The sequence below is a fragment of the Zonotrichia albicollis genome, chromosome 16 (genome assembly GCF_047830755.1).
Source record: "Zonotrichia albicollis isolate bZonAlb1 chromosome 16, bZonAlb1.hap1, whole genome shotgun sequence".
NCBI classification, from domain to species: Eukaryota; Metazoa; Chordata; class Aves; order Passeriformes; family Passerellidae; genus Zonotrichia; species Zonotrichia albicollis.
In genome coordinates this window covers 10514430-10529591 of record NC_133834.1, presented here as the reverse complement: position 1 = coordinate 10529591, position 15162 = coordinate 10514430, and the positions used below count along the sequence as shown (strand labels likewise).

The 15162-nt window shown below is 40.6% G+C and overlaps 1 protein-coding gene across 2 annotated transcripts in view; it reads right to left on the bottom strand.

Annotated features, from left to right (window-relative positions):
* The window catches only part of GRIN2A (glutamate ionotropic receptor NMDA type subunit 2A), a 156919-nt gene that overhangs the window by 28676 nt on the left and 113081 nt on the right, over positions 1-15162 (bottom strand). For both annotated transcript variants that reach the window (XM_005487641.4, XM_014267491.3), the window contains exon 11: positions 10037-10197. In XM_005487641.4, the coding sequence (XP_005487698.2) occupies positions 10037-10197 (161 nt within the window). The remainder of the gene's footprint in view (positions 1-10036; positions 10198-15162) is intronic.

Genomic DNA, 15162 nt, shown 5'->3' with positions numbered 1-15162 from the left:
GCATGGCAGGGACTGCTGGACACAGGAGCCTGTCCTTGTCTTGCCATTCTCCAGGCAGGACTGGGAAGCCTGGACCTCCAGTGTCACAGACATCTTTTATGAAAAATCCTTTCCTTAGGATTTTTCCTCCTGAGAAGCTGAGAAGCCTCAGGAACAAAATGTAAACAATGGTTATCTGCTGCTGTGGAATGCAACAGGTGCATCTGTGATTGGTCTCATGTGGTTCTTTCTAATTAGTGGCCAATCACAGTCAGCTGGCTCAGACTCTCTGTCCAAGATACAAACCTTTGTTATCATTCTTTCTTTTTCTATTCTTAGCTAGCCTTCTGATGAAATCCTTTCTTCTGTTCTTTTAGTATAGTTCTAACACAGTATATATAATAAAATAATAAATCAAGCCATCTGAAACATGGAGTCATATCCTCGTCTCTTCCCTCATCCTCAGACCCCTGTGAACACGGTGACACTCCAGCTCTCCCTGTTCTTCCTACAGAGACTGGCAAGCCCCAGGGGCTGGTTCTTGTGGCAGTGGTGCTGCAGAGTGCTGCCAGCTGAGCACACTGCCCCCGGGGTCACACCCTGAGAGCAGAGCAGCCCCCACACGCCGAGCACAGACCCTGCACCCAGAGAGGCTCAGAGTTCCTCAGCCACACACAAATTCACAATTGTCAGCTCACTGCAGCCTCACCAGGGAGTGAACAGCTCTGTCACATTGTGGAGGTTTAAATAAACTGGTGAGAGATATTAGAGAGCTGAGAGAGAACTGCCAAAGCTGGAATGGCAAAGGTTAATAACTGCCATGAACTGGTCAGACTGGGCAGGCACCTCCAGCCAGTGCAGGACCACAGAGCTGTGGCTCGTCTGAGCTACAGGCAGGTCTGCAAACCTCCTCACAACCACTGCAATAACCCTGGCTAGCAGGAAAAATAAACAGCTCGGAATGTTTATATAACAGTGACTACAAAGGCAAATGTCCTTCAGCGAGCAAGCACCAAGAGAAAAGGCAATGGGGAGATTTTATCTCACAGCATCAGAGAACATCAGGTGGTATGAAATAATGAACCGGAATAGTTCTATAAAAACTCAAAAGTGCATTACTGAATGTAATAATTTGAAGTGGGAGATACGTGAAAAATAAGTGTGGACAATCCTATAACTAAACATTTATGATTCATCAAGCAGGATAAGAGTTGAAAAATCAGAACAGCTATAGCAAAAATTTGTTCTCAAGCACTGCTTAACACATGCAAAATTGCCTTTGTAGAGAAAATTTAAGTTAGAGAAAAAGGTACAAAAAGCAATTTCAGAAAAGTTGAAAATGCTTCCCTATAATTTTCCCCATCTTTATTATTGACACAACTTTTCATAAAATTCCTATGATGAAAACTGAAAAGGAAGATGAGGCAAGTGCTCCTTTATTAGTCACTTCTCCCTTACAACAGAATTACAACACAATTGAAAAATGTTCCTTTGCTTCCTTAACCAGCTACATGATCCTTCCATTACTTTGTTCTCTTGATGGAATGGGAAGTAAAAATCAAAAATGCCAATCTGCTCAGTAGTTCTGGAGCCACAATGACATTAGGAAAAAAAAAACCCACAAAAAATAAAATAAAAAAAACCAAAACAAAACAAAACAAAAAAACTGCATCCATTTAAGGCAAGATTAAGTTAAGTTTTTGGAGATCATCAATAGCAGTGTTGGGAAGGCAGCAAGTACAAATATACTGTCTGTAAGATCTGATGGGTTTATGTCATAAACTTTCATTTCATCCTTTCTTTCTCCACAGAAGGGATGAAAGAAAGTGTGTCAAGAGTGAACAATGAGGGAGAGCATCATTTGTGTCTCTGTGTCCTGGGGATCCAGTGCTGAAAGGTCACTGTGGAATGGCACAGCAATCAAAGGGAAAGAATGCTGCTCTGAAGATGAGGCTCCCATGAAAGTCTCTAAAGTGACACTTTGATACTGCTGGAGCAAAAGCAGATATTTAACCTTTAACATGAAGGACTGTTGATTCCTCTGACACAGTTTTGACTAAAATGCATTTCAGCTTATCTGATGCACTTCATCCCCAGCAGTGACTTTATCTTTCTATACACATTCAAATGGCTCCTCACAGAACTGAACTTCACACACACTGAGTGGATTTCTTGACATCTTGATATTGCCAATTCATTAGGGGAAAATTGAACAACCACCCCCTGCAACAGCACAGGTCAGCAAAGTATAACCCAGTTAAATGGTGAACTCATCATGTGCACAGAACCAGCTTTCAGCTTCTCTCCCTGCTTAAACTATCCTCACTTCAATCTGCACACAGGAAACACAGACCCAATTTGAAAGAGCAGGTTCTGACAGACATTGACACCACCATGAGAGGTTGTGGAGGCTTCACTTCACCTGCCAGGGCAATCCCAGCTGCCAGGAAACACATGGAGAGCCTCCCTTGGCTGTGGTCACCTGCGTGGGCACCTTCACCCTCCTCGCTCACAGGAGCTCCCATCCACCTCCCCTCTGCCCAAACACCTTCCCTGTCCCTGTAACATTTCCCTTAGCAACAGAATAATGGAAAATTTAGTGTGCCTTTATGATTAATTTATACAATGGAAGAGTGTCCCACTTCACATCTCAGAAGCCAAGCCAAGAAGTTTTTGCAACGCATCAGTTTATCAAAACACAAAACTTGAAGAGCTGAGTGGGGGGAATATATTTTTAGATTAAAGATTTTGTCCCAGTTACAATAGCATAATGAAGGATAAATTCAGCACAGCTCACCAAGTACCTGATCTCAGCCCCAAATGAAATGAAGACTAAAACTCAGAATAGCTTCTGAAAAGAATGGGGGTTAGATGGCACACAGCTACTTCCACCTGTTCATTTTATTTCCAGGCTACTTGTAATATTTAGAGATATTAGATAACAGCATTACCCAAAAAAGTTATAATGCAGACAAAGGAAGTAATTAAAAAAAAAAAAACAAAAAACACAATTAAAAAAAACTGTAGAAGAGCACTCAGGTACTGAATAAAATAATTGGAAATAAATTGCTAAAAATTATTTTTTCCTAAAGGCAAGTTTCTATGCATCAGGTGAACAGGAGAAACAGGGTTGTTTGTCTCTCTTTCTTTAAAAAAAAAGTATCAAAAGAAGCCATCTTTGAGCCAGGAAGACATTCCTGAAAATGTAAGAATTACAAGAATATGAGAATAACTGCATTTCCTGAAAGGACAGCAAGTTATGGGGAAGGAGGAATCAGCCATTAGAAAAACTGATGCCAGAAAATCCTGCCATGAGTGGAAATGCCATAGGAGTCCTTAAGTCTGAGCTGGCAGCTTGCAGTGCTGAACTCTGCTCACTTCAGCACTGAAATGAAAGCTGTGCTCATTCAGCCACACACTTCTTTTAAGATACTAGATTTCAGAATTGATACTGAAGAGATCCTTCTGAAAAATATTCCTAGATGGAACAGCAAATTTAACCATTTTCACATCTCTGCAGCCTTCTGGTACAGAAAGCAGCTGCCCAGTTGCAAACCAGTTTTCCAGCTCTTAGCTCATGGGGCTGCAGCTGGAACATCCATTGGAAATCATTCCCTGCAGAGCACAATGCCAAAATGAGCATTAGAGTGAACACTGAAACACATATTAGATTAAACCACCACAGAAAGCATCATAATGTAAATTGAAATTAAGTTACCTCAGCCATCTGATGCCAAATTAAATGAAGTTATTGATTGCAGAAGTTGTCTGAACTTGGTCAGCCAGGACAGAAAACCCTGAATGGGCCAAACTGTTTAGCAGAGATGTTTTTTCACAGATGGTAAGGAAGGAAACAGTTATTCACATTTTTGTTCCTTCAGACAGTTTTAAGCAAAGTGTATTTGTATTTGCACAATAATTTAGTGCTTACTGTCAAAATTGATAGTGGTTAGTGGACACCACGGAGCACAGCAAACATCTGCCTGTCCCAGGTAGTTCAGGATCTTTGTTCAGTGCTCTTTGATATTTTCTGTGTTTACATTATGAGAGCACCCACACATGGGGCTCTCTCTTAATGCATCATAGCAGCTATCCTGGAAGGTTGCAAGCAATAAATTATTATGACTACAGATCTCATGCTGCCTACAGGCCTTTTCCTTTCTCCCTCAAACACTCTTCAGAGTTACCATCCCTGGTAAATTCTTAAAAATCTGGTTATAGATTTGGACATTTCTGTGAGTTCTGGCTGTAAGCTGCTATTGTATCCCCATGAGAATAATGAAGAATTTGTGCTTTTAATGAAAAATTAAAATGTATCCTTTTTCTTTCAAACAGACTACTTCTCTCACAGCTTGCCCTCCTCTTTTGAAAAGGAATGAATCACAGACAGAACAAAAACTAGGAAGTTTTTCGTTTGGTGAAAATTTTTATGATTTTTTCTGTAAAAATAAAACAATAATATTGAAATTGGTTTTGCACTGAAGTGGGGAGATGTCAGCTGGCTGCCTAAAAGACAAGTTGGGTCTTTTAGGCACATCACTACTTAATTGGCAGTCCTAATTAGCAGCAGCACCTGCTGGGCACAATCCCAACTGTGCTGCAGCTGATGGGATCAGGGATGTTTGCCTCCTGGTTATGCCTGTGCCACACTGCAGAGGCTGCCAGCTCAGCCTCTGACCTGCTTGTATTTGTTCAACAAATAACAGAGCGTGTGAGGCTGTGAATTGGATAATTTATAATCACTGTGAGAGCAACAAAAATCCAATTCAGGCCAACAAACTCACAGATGGGGTTAAAAGGCCATTGGGGCCTTCTGGGGTCTTCTCATGCACTCTCTCTGCTTAGTGTCATAAGATTCTATAAAACATGTTAATAATAATGTTCTTTTCACATGGGAGAGTGGGCTTGCAGGGAGGAAATAACTCATCAAGCCATTGGCACTGCTTCCAGGTGTTTGTGCTGGCATTATACCTTGTCATTAAAGGATGCTGAGGACACAACCACCACGTGTCCCTGTCACAGTGACAGCTCAGGACAGCCTGCAGGCTGAGAGCAGCTCCTCAGGGGCAGCTCATAAATCATGGGGATGTAACCCTTCACTTCTGATAACCCAGCACAGCTGAGGCCATCCCTGCTGTGGCTGTGGCAGTGCAGCCTTTCCCAGCAGCTCTGTAATTCCATCAGCATGTCACAGAGGACGTGGGAATAAGGTGTTCAGCTGATGAGAATCAACACAAGCACTGCTGTCTTTAACAGGAAGGCAGATGAAGTCCCAAGTAAACTTTAGCATCAAATCCCTGAGCACACAGTCACAGCTGTGGCTGGCAATAAAAGCTGTAAAGCACTCATGACAGCCAGGGGATCTGCAGCTGCTTGCCTGGGGAACACCAGGGACTCATTCCTGCAGCTCCCTTGAAAGGAAGTGACGGGCAACAGGCAAGCAAACATTTCCCATCTTATCCCTACAGTAAAAAGTACCTCTCCCAATTAAATTTTCTCATTTCAGCCATTAGCAGTTAAATCCCAGACTATATGCCACTGTAGATGTGCTGGGGCAAAGGTGAGACCGTGGAATGTATTTCCAGTTTATTGCCATTGCAATTTCTCCTCTTGACAGTTTTACAGCCACAAATAGAAACACTGCATGCAAACTCAAGAGCTATGAGCTCATACAGCCCACACCAGAGAGCTGCCACTGGAAGGATGCTTTGCCTGCAAAAAGATGGTATTCTTTAACTATAATCTCTTCAGGAAAGATATAGCCAGGCAAACAGAAGGAAGCACACCCAAAGAGCCAGTGCAAACATAACACAATAATTAACGACTTCCTATTTGGGAATTTATTCTCTCCTCAAAAAGCACAATCCATAGGACCTGTCTCCCTGGTGCAGAGGGTTCTGGAAATGTAGATCAATTAAATGCAGCATGGACAGAAATGCTTGCAATGCATTTTCAAGGCTGTATTTGATCAATAAACGTCTCAAGAGCTCAGAGGAGCCTCCATGGCTCAGGCAGAGCTGGGCACTCCCACCAAGAGCACATCAGCTAATCCTTACAGACCCTGCTCTCCTGAGCAACGCCCAGGGCAACAACTGCCATTTCTCTTCTCATTAAGGAACAAAACCCTACAGAACCCTGAGCTGCTTGGTCCTGCCTAAGGAACAATGCCAAGCTCTGCACGTAGCACAGCACATGGGGACCACCTGATCCCTTAAACGCATGAAATTTAGTGAAAAACACAAGTACACGTTTTGACAACTTATAAGATCCAGGCTGCTTTCAGTAATGAACTGCATTGAAGGAGGAACAATATTTTGCCATTTTGAAGATTATTAAGTAGCACTTCAATAACAAGATTTTCCTTTTTAACAGGCCTGGTTGCAAACTGACACATCAAATTAAAATAATTCTGCTGTTGTTCAAATGGTATTTCAGCAGCTTCCTAAAAAACACATCTGTGAATCTCAGAAATAAGACCCTAGTGACAAGAGATGGATATTACTGAATCTTTACAGAATTTTTAAAGATCTTTTCAGAAACAAAGGTTGATTTTGTATCAAAGAGGAAAAACCAATAAAGCTGATAACTTTGCCTTCACCCCTGATGGCAACAAGCTGCAGTGAACCCCTATGGGGACTCACCTGAGGGAGGAGGTATAATGTCAATGTCAGGCTAACACAAAAATCTCATTGCCACTTTGATTTGCAGCATTTCCCAGGTGATGATCTCAAACATTTTTGATGCTAATTGAACAAGATAGGTCCAAGCCTATTGGCCATGCAATGAAGTTGCTTGTTCTAATTAAAAAAACAAAGGCAGATGCTTTCCTTGTACGTTAATTTCTGAAACAGCACCAGCCTCACCTCTCAAAGATGAAAGCAGAAAGGGGCTGGGTTTTGTCAAGGCTTCCCAGACACAGATGTGAGCACATTCACCTCTGCACGTACAGCAATGCTCCAACACAAGTCTTATCTAACCCTTACACCTGACCAGGAAATAAAGGCAGGAATACCATTTATTTTATATATATTTCTATAAATTTTTCTATCCACATTTCTCCCCTCCATTAGCAAGTGGACTGAAGCAGCTGGTTTTCCACTTCTTGAAAGAAAGCAAGATTAAAAAATATCCAAAACAAACAAAAAACCTCAGCAGTTTGGTTTTTAATTTGTTTTCAGAAATCTGTGCGCCTGAAATTTTATGTTTGTCCTCTTCCTACTTTCTCCTTCTAGTTCAACTCAGTAACATTATGTATTAAACATAATGATCTCAAAGATCAAGATATTTCCAATACATCTCGAGATGTTAATGCTAATTAAAGTTGATCAAAAGACTTTGTTTGAGACACAGGAAAATCAGACTGAACAGTGACAAGATGTTACTTTATAATTTCATTTTCTCTGGCTCACAAGGGCCACATGTATGGCATTATTCAGTCATTAAGCATTGCTTCACTGATGGCATTTTTTGCTCCATCTTGAAATTAGAATCAAACACTATAAAAAAGTAATTAAAAGGGACTAAACCTCTTGTCTCCAATTAAACAAAAGTAGTTTTTAAAGTGAGATTGGATATACAGGTTATACAAACACTCTTCAGGGATAACAGAGTTCATATCTATTTTAACTCACAGCACCAATTATCAACCAGATTCTTTGCAAGTCCTTCTCAGTCTATAGAATATGACTAAAATTATCAGAGAATTCATTTTCAAAAAGCTGTGCAGAAGCAGCAAGTCTTACCATGGACAAGGGAAATTGCTTGTTGTATCCCCAAGGATGAAAAAAAAAAAAAGATAAAAGTACAGGAATAGTTTTTGAAAGAGATAAAGATGAAAAGAAACAAATTAGCTGTAATAAGGTGAACAGAACATACACACTGAAGAGGAAAATAGAAATGATATATTTGTTTGGGAGCAGAAGCAGTTTGAGGAAGAAGAGATGAGTCATCCTCAAAAGAGCCACAGAAACACAGACTCCATGGGACCAGATGTACTAAATATCATGGAATCCAGTGAATCAGGGAGGAAAGGAAGTTAAAGATATCTCAACTAGACTTCACTGAGTTTAGTTAAAGATGAAAGGGCAAATTTCACATGGAAGAGAGAAAGAATTTGGTCAGCGAAATCATGAGGGGGATAGAAAGAAGATATAATTCTGTATGCTGAAGAACAGAAAACTTGGCAGAAAAAATGAAGAATTGTTTTTGAAGAGTTTGAGTCTGAAAACAGCTGACATCCTGCTGTTCAATCCTTCTGCAGGTGCCACCAGACAAAATCCCACGGAGCACAGCTGGAGGCAGCAGTTACTTGTACTGACCCAGAAGTTTATTTGTACCATCTGCTACAGAAATATCAGCCAAGGGTAGCAAGGCAGACACCTGGGGGTATCCACACAGAGAAATCACTCAGAAGAGGAAAGAAACTTCAGCTGGGGAAGAGGAATCTGTCAAAAATGAATAGCTGATGCTGTCAAAAGGAGCAAAAGGAGCAAAGCTCTTGAGAAGGACCATCAGCTGGCCCAGAGCAGCCAGCCTGAGTTTCAGTGAACATCCTGAGCAGCCCTGCAGTCAGGCTGGCCCCCCTGTTTTCACACTTAAGTGTCTGAGGAGTGGCCTGATTTTCAAGCTAACAGCAGATTTTCAGGGCTTTCAGTAGCACAAACAGTTGGTGAAAAGTACAAGCAGTTTACATCCCCTAAATAAACTGTCCATCCAGCAGAACAAGTCCTACAAATGGCTGAAATCAGGACATCTCCTTCTTCAGAAATTCCCAGCAGGAATGGTAGGATCCAGCTGTCCATCTCTAATGCATAATTCACCTGTCACCCAGCAAATGTGACCTGCCCAGGCTGGGTCAGAGCAGGAGCTGCAGCCTGGCAGCCCTGGGCAAGGCTGGTCTCACGCAGCGTCACACATCTGGGCTGGAATGGCACAAACAGGCTGGGCAGTGCCACTGAGAGTGCCAATGTCACACATCTGGGCTGGCATGGCACAAACAGGCTGGGCAGTGCCACTGAGAGTGCCAGTGTCACACATCTGGGCTGGCATGGCACAAACAGGCTGGGCAGTGCCAGCTGAGAGTGCCTGCAGAAATGAGGGCACACTGAGTCCACACAGCAGCAAGGAGAGGGGAGAAGGAAGAGAAGGAAGCAGATGTAAGGATAATGTTTTGAAGGAGTCTTCATTCTAAGAAAAGATTTCGAGATTCCAAGGTGTTTGGCTTAATTAATACATTATATTCCCATACAGGTTTGGCAGAAGGGGAGTAAAAATTAAAAGGATAAGCAGTTCTCCAAAAAGAATCAAAACAGGGTATTTTAGTATAGGAAGAAACGTGTCCTGTGTTCACCATACATAAGGAGAGATGTCCCTTGAAACAGCCCCTAGAGTACATACACTTAAACCCACTAAAGTAACTTCTCACTTCAAAACAAAACCTAAAAGCCTACATTGAGAAATTAATATTATTACTGTTTTATTAACAAATATAATCATGTTAGGCTATCAAGCCTAAATGTTTAGAGCTAGCAGATTCCTGTCACCCAGATGAATGAGCAATATGAGCAATGAGTCACTCTCATACCTTTGGAGGATTAAGAATGAAAATTTGTCTTTGTCCAAACAGGCAGATTGGGCTACTTCAGACAGAATAGGATGGATGGCACTCAAGACTAAATTTTCAGATCTTAAGAAAGAAGGACACTAATATTTACCAGAGTATTTACCAAGATTGTCAGAAGCAGGATTAGGCAGCACTGCAAAGATAACCAGACTGTCTTTGTACTGTCTTCAAATTCCAGAAACATTAATTCTGCCATTTGAAACTACTTCTCACAGGACATTGAAGCTACCATGTAATTTTAAAACAATCACAGAAATCACAGTCAATCATTTTCCTTTTTGATAACTGTACAGTTGGGGGGAAAAAAGCACCAAGTACTACACAGCAGCCTGCCATCAGTCTGTCCAGTAGCACAGAAAGTACAGATCAGTAGTTCTCTGCTTCTGAAAAGTTACAGCATTCTTTAAAAAACCATGGAAAAAAAAAACAACTCACCCAGTTTTCAAGCTGACCAAGGCATCCTCAACTCCCTTCTGATTAAACTTGGTCATGTAGAGGTGCATGTCAGGGTAGTTGTTCCGGATATTCCTCTCAGTGCTTCCATTTGGGACCGTCCCAAACCGAAAAGGAGGTGAATAATCATGTGGCCTTTGAAACTGGAGATAAATGGAATAAACAAAGTGTTTCAGGCATCCAAAATGTGAAGAAGGACAATTTCAGCTTTAAAAAGACAGAAGTTGTGTCAATTGCCTCAAATTTCTTCTAGGCAAATCTGTGGGTCAATTCAGGTCTATTATACCAGAAACTGTCTTCACACTAAGTGAACATAATCTACATCCAAGGTAAAACCAGCTCCATTTTGCCACTCAAATGTGACTCTCTCCCATGCTCTGCACTTGGGCAGGACAACAGAAGCTGGAGCAGATCCTCATCTGCCAACATCTCTCAGGGAACCCAAGCACACCGGCAAACTGCAACCAAAGGAAAAGAGTATTTTGTGGATAGTCATTTCATACTTCCATCTCAGTTGGGACATTGTGATTCCCCATCAGGAAGATGGGAAAAGGATCATCCACAGTACTCAGCAGGGAGCCCCAGTCCTGGAGAATGCCAGGGAGAGGCAGAGTGAGGGAGTTTCCATCCACCCATGACTGGAGTGGAATAAAAGCACGTGCAGCTTCCACAGGGGCTCAGAACCCATAGTTGATATGAGAAGGGCTTCTGGAGCTCCCACACCTGTAATCCCAGTCCCTGTTCACCCCTACCATTTAAAACTATGAACCATTTTCTTGAGGACACTGAGATTTATTCTACAATTTTACCCTATCATTATTGCATCAGCACAGATGAACCAGCCAGGGGGGATCTGCAAAGGAATGGCAATAGCTCAGGGCACATGCAGGCTTCACACTTGGCAATCCTTCAAATAATCTCACATAAATTTTTTGCTAACAGATCTGAAAATTTTATATGCACCTTTTCAACATCTTCCTTTAAAACTCAAGTGACAATTTAGGATGAAAATGTCTCTTTAAGAAACAGATTAAAAAGGTCACTCAGATTAGAGGAACTATTGGCTAATGAGGAAATTGAATTGAGCATTGATAAAAGCAGTCACCCATGAATTCCACTCTAAATGCACTCTGTTTTTATTGCTGAAGTCAGAAGAGCAATCTATATATCCTGTGCTGCAAGAGATGCCTAATATTTATACAGCTGCTGATTCCTTTGGGGCTCCACGTGAAATATTTCTCTTTTTAACATTTGGTCTCAGGGCATCAAGCATTCCCAAGATCCAGTGCCAATTTGTAAAGAGAATACAAATGGGTTTACACAAAAACTGGGAGTATTTTCAATTCCATCAAACCTTGACTGTGAAATTATTGCTGCAACACCATTTTCTTGTTACAGAACTACAATTAAATACTTCATTTTAATTAAGCATATTTTGACAAAGCATAAAGGAATGAACTCTATTTTTCTCTATTTGTTTAGCTAACAGATGTCTTACTTTCCTCATTTTCCCTTTTCAGAGCTTTACTGTTTAAATTATAACTTTGCTACTACTTTTACACATAGTAATTGACCCCTGCACCAAAATTACACTGTACACTACTCATGATTCTTAGTCTATATTTGCTGTCTCTCTTTCTGAGTTTATTATGCAGCACTAAAACAAACCCTGCTTTTAAATATATGTCCAGAGAGTCTACTGATATAAATGTAGCTTGTTATGAACTTTATTTAAATCTAGAGATAATGTGTCTCTGATGTATTGAAATGGCTTCATGTGTATCCTAAATTTGCCAGTCAATAGAACTGGAAAAAATAGAACTGCCAATTTCAGGACCTGTAAGACTTGCTGCTCTTTATATTGCTGGGATTTTTTTGAAATTCGGCTGTGGGGAGCATTCTGCAAGCTCAGTTCCCAGTATGGCAGGGGAACTGGGGGAATGGCAGGAGAACTGGGGAAACAGGGATTTTATGGTGGAGAATTCTGGTGATTTCAAAATGGAGTTTGTTTTTAAATAGTCTCACTTTTCAAAAACATTCATATTAATCTAGGATGTTGGCAGGCATTTCCTCTCACAGGAATAGTTGAAAGAATTAACACATCTGTTCAAATTGAACTTTCATGGCAGACAAAAATATTTCTGCAGAATACGAGGATGAATAAAAAGCCCAAGTTCATTCAAAAGTCACAGAGTTAAAAAGCAGATTAATAGTTCCAAACCCCATCGACAGACTGGAATTTCTTGGCACCAACAGACAAATTTTATCACTCATGAGGAGATTATTTTTGAAACCATCATCTGCTATTATATTGCTGCTCACAGACTACTTGTAAAGAAAAAAAGAGGTTTAAATCTTTTTTTTCTAACACTGCACTCATATCTGAGATGAATAAAGTTTTCATCAATAATATTAAACTCATATTCAGTGAACTGCCACGTCCTGGAGAAGCACACAGACTGTCACTGTGACTGCAGCAAAGATCTCTATGGCAGGCAAGAGACAAGAAAAGAAAAAATAAATCAAGGCTCTATATGCATTCATTTTCCCTAAAGCCCCATGATGAGAAACAAAATATGTCATGTTTGCTAGGAAATAATTTTCTTCCTAGACATTTTATGAAATGCTGATCTTTTAAATCATGGAGAGAACTCTTGAGCTGAATGCACAAGGCCCTTGTTTGAGTCACAGAGGAGAGGTCTCCTGTCACTCTGAAGAGTGACCAATTCACTCCTGTCTCCCCTGCTCTGCCCCCTACAGAACTGCAGCACATGGCAACACAAATACAGTATTTTGCTTTTATTTTATTTTTTCTATATGCCTTAATAAAACTGGCAATCTCATTAAGTCAGCAAACATTCCAGAAACATTACATACTGACTTAATTTAAAGATTTACTTGCTTGCCTGAAAAGGCTGGTGTTGGGAGCAGCTGTTTGCTATTGTTCTGGAGCTTTTTAAGGAACTTCAGGAAACACTACTAAAATACTAGAAAGCAGTAAATAATCTCCTGCCTGTCAGTGGCATCGTTAAGGTTTGCTGTTAAAGCTGAAGAGCAGCTCCTGGGCCATGTGTATGCGAGGCAGGGCCCCAGCAGAACAACACTGAGACAGCTCTGTGCACAGCTGCCCACCCTCCTGCAGCCATTTTTTCTGTTTCACTGCATGAAATAGGCACAAAAGGTCTCAAAAGTACAAAAGCCACGAATTTCAGTCTTTGCTGGATACTTTGGACTCATTTTCTGTTCCTTTTGATGAAGACAAAGCTTTTGAACATCTATTACATACACAAGAATGTCAAAATATAATTCTCTTCTCATTTGCTGAATCATTTGAGTTTGTGAACACCCACCCCTCCTAACTCCAGAACAGGCTGTGCCATGGATTTCTGGGTGACACTCTGGTGACGTGGCATTCACAAATTCATTAGCAGCATTTCAAGGGATGAGGAAACTGTAAAGAGGTCTTAGAGCATAAGGGGTAAATAACACCTTATCATCACATCAGCAAATCTGGTGAACCAGCTGATAGAGGGCAACGAAATTCCTGAATGGGACAACACTGTGTGCTGCAGGTCAGGGTGGCTGCTCAGGGAGAGGGGGGTTTTTCCTGATTTTTCCATCACACGCCAGTATCTCTAACTGGAAACACTTTTTTGAACTGGCAGTACAGCACTGACAGAAAAGCCTGACTCTTCAAGTATGGCAGTGGGAAAAGTGGGAGAGAAGAATAATTCACAAGCCCAGAAGTGGGGTTTGGTTTTTTTTTTAATTTTTGCAAAAAAAAAAATAGTGAACTTTTAGGTATTAATTATTCAAATTTGATTACACCCACATTTCTGGCCCTTGCCTGTCACTGCTTTGCTTCCTGCAAGGGTCAGAGTTCTGCACTGAACCGTATAAACATAGAGGGGGAAAAAAGAAAGAGGGCAGAAAAACAATTTAACATCAATCAGATTACATTCCCATAAATTATACCAAATTATTTGGTTTTTTAAAATCCAAGAAACCTCAGGATTGTGGAGGAGGCAAAACCTATGTATGACAAGAAGAATGTTCTGAAATAGTTCATTGCTGTTCTGGAGTTCTAACTTGTTTTATTTAATCAGAAAAGGCATGGCTTCCCTAGCTTATATCTACGTGCTTCAGGCAAAGTTTGAAGAACCAAAAAATAGAAACAAAGGTGGCAGATCAAATAAATGATCAGCAGACCACACAAGAACAGATGGTATTTTCTGATTCAAGTATTTTTCTATTTTTACTTTGCTTTTTGTGGAAATGAAATCCTACTTAGCAGTCAGAATAGAAAAAAATGACAAACCTGAGGAAGTTATAGGCCAAAAGCCACAGAACAGGCGCTGACATTTCCAGCCCTGTGGCAAAGAGCCAGCGAGGAGGGGAAGGTGAGGGTCACTCACACCTGAGCCCGCTGCTGGGCCAGGGGAAGGCAGAGCCTGCCAAAACCAGGGCCCAGGAAAATGCTCTGCTCTTGCTCACCAAATCCTCTGTTCTCTCTCACCAACAGCAGAAAGACATTTCTCAAATCTTCTTCTTTTTTATCCCCAAGAGACAATGCCATTTATCTGCCTCTTCTAAGAATATTATCTTAAAATAGAGGGATATTTAACAATCTTCATGCTCTTTCAAAGGTTTTGACAACACAATTAAATGAAAACAAAACTATTATCATTTCTTGTTTCTTTTTAGCTTTCCTCTAGCCATGCTTGCTTTGATATATCAGGCAATCAATCAAAGGCTGGTAATAAAAAGAAGTTAAAACAGAAAAAAAAAAACAGACAAGACTGAGATGTTGCCTTTTTGGTTTGTTTTTAGTAACATTTTCCTTTATTCTCTGTCCTTTGAGAAAAAAACCCTTTGTGAAATTGTCCCCTGGGCTATACTGTATTTAAATATTTCTTCTTAATGTCAATATTTAGTTTCATTTTCAAACAACTGGGCACAGACTTAACAAAAGTATGCCCTTCAGGTATCTTGTGCATATTCATCACAACAATTCTGCAATAGAATTTTTTCTATTAATATACTATTAATATCCCACAAAATTTTTCAAGCTTTTTATTTTGGTGAGGCATTCTTTTGAACCAAGCACT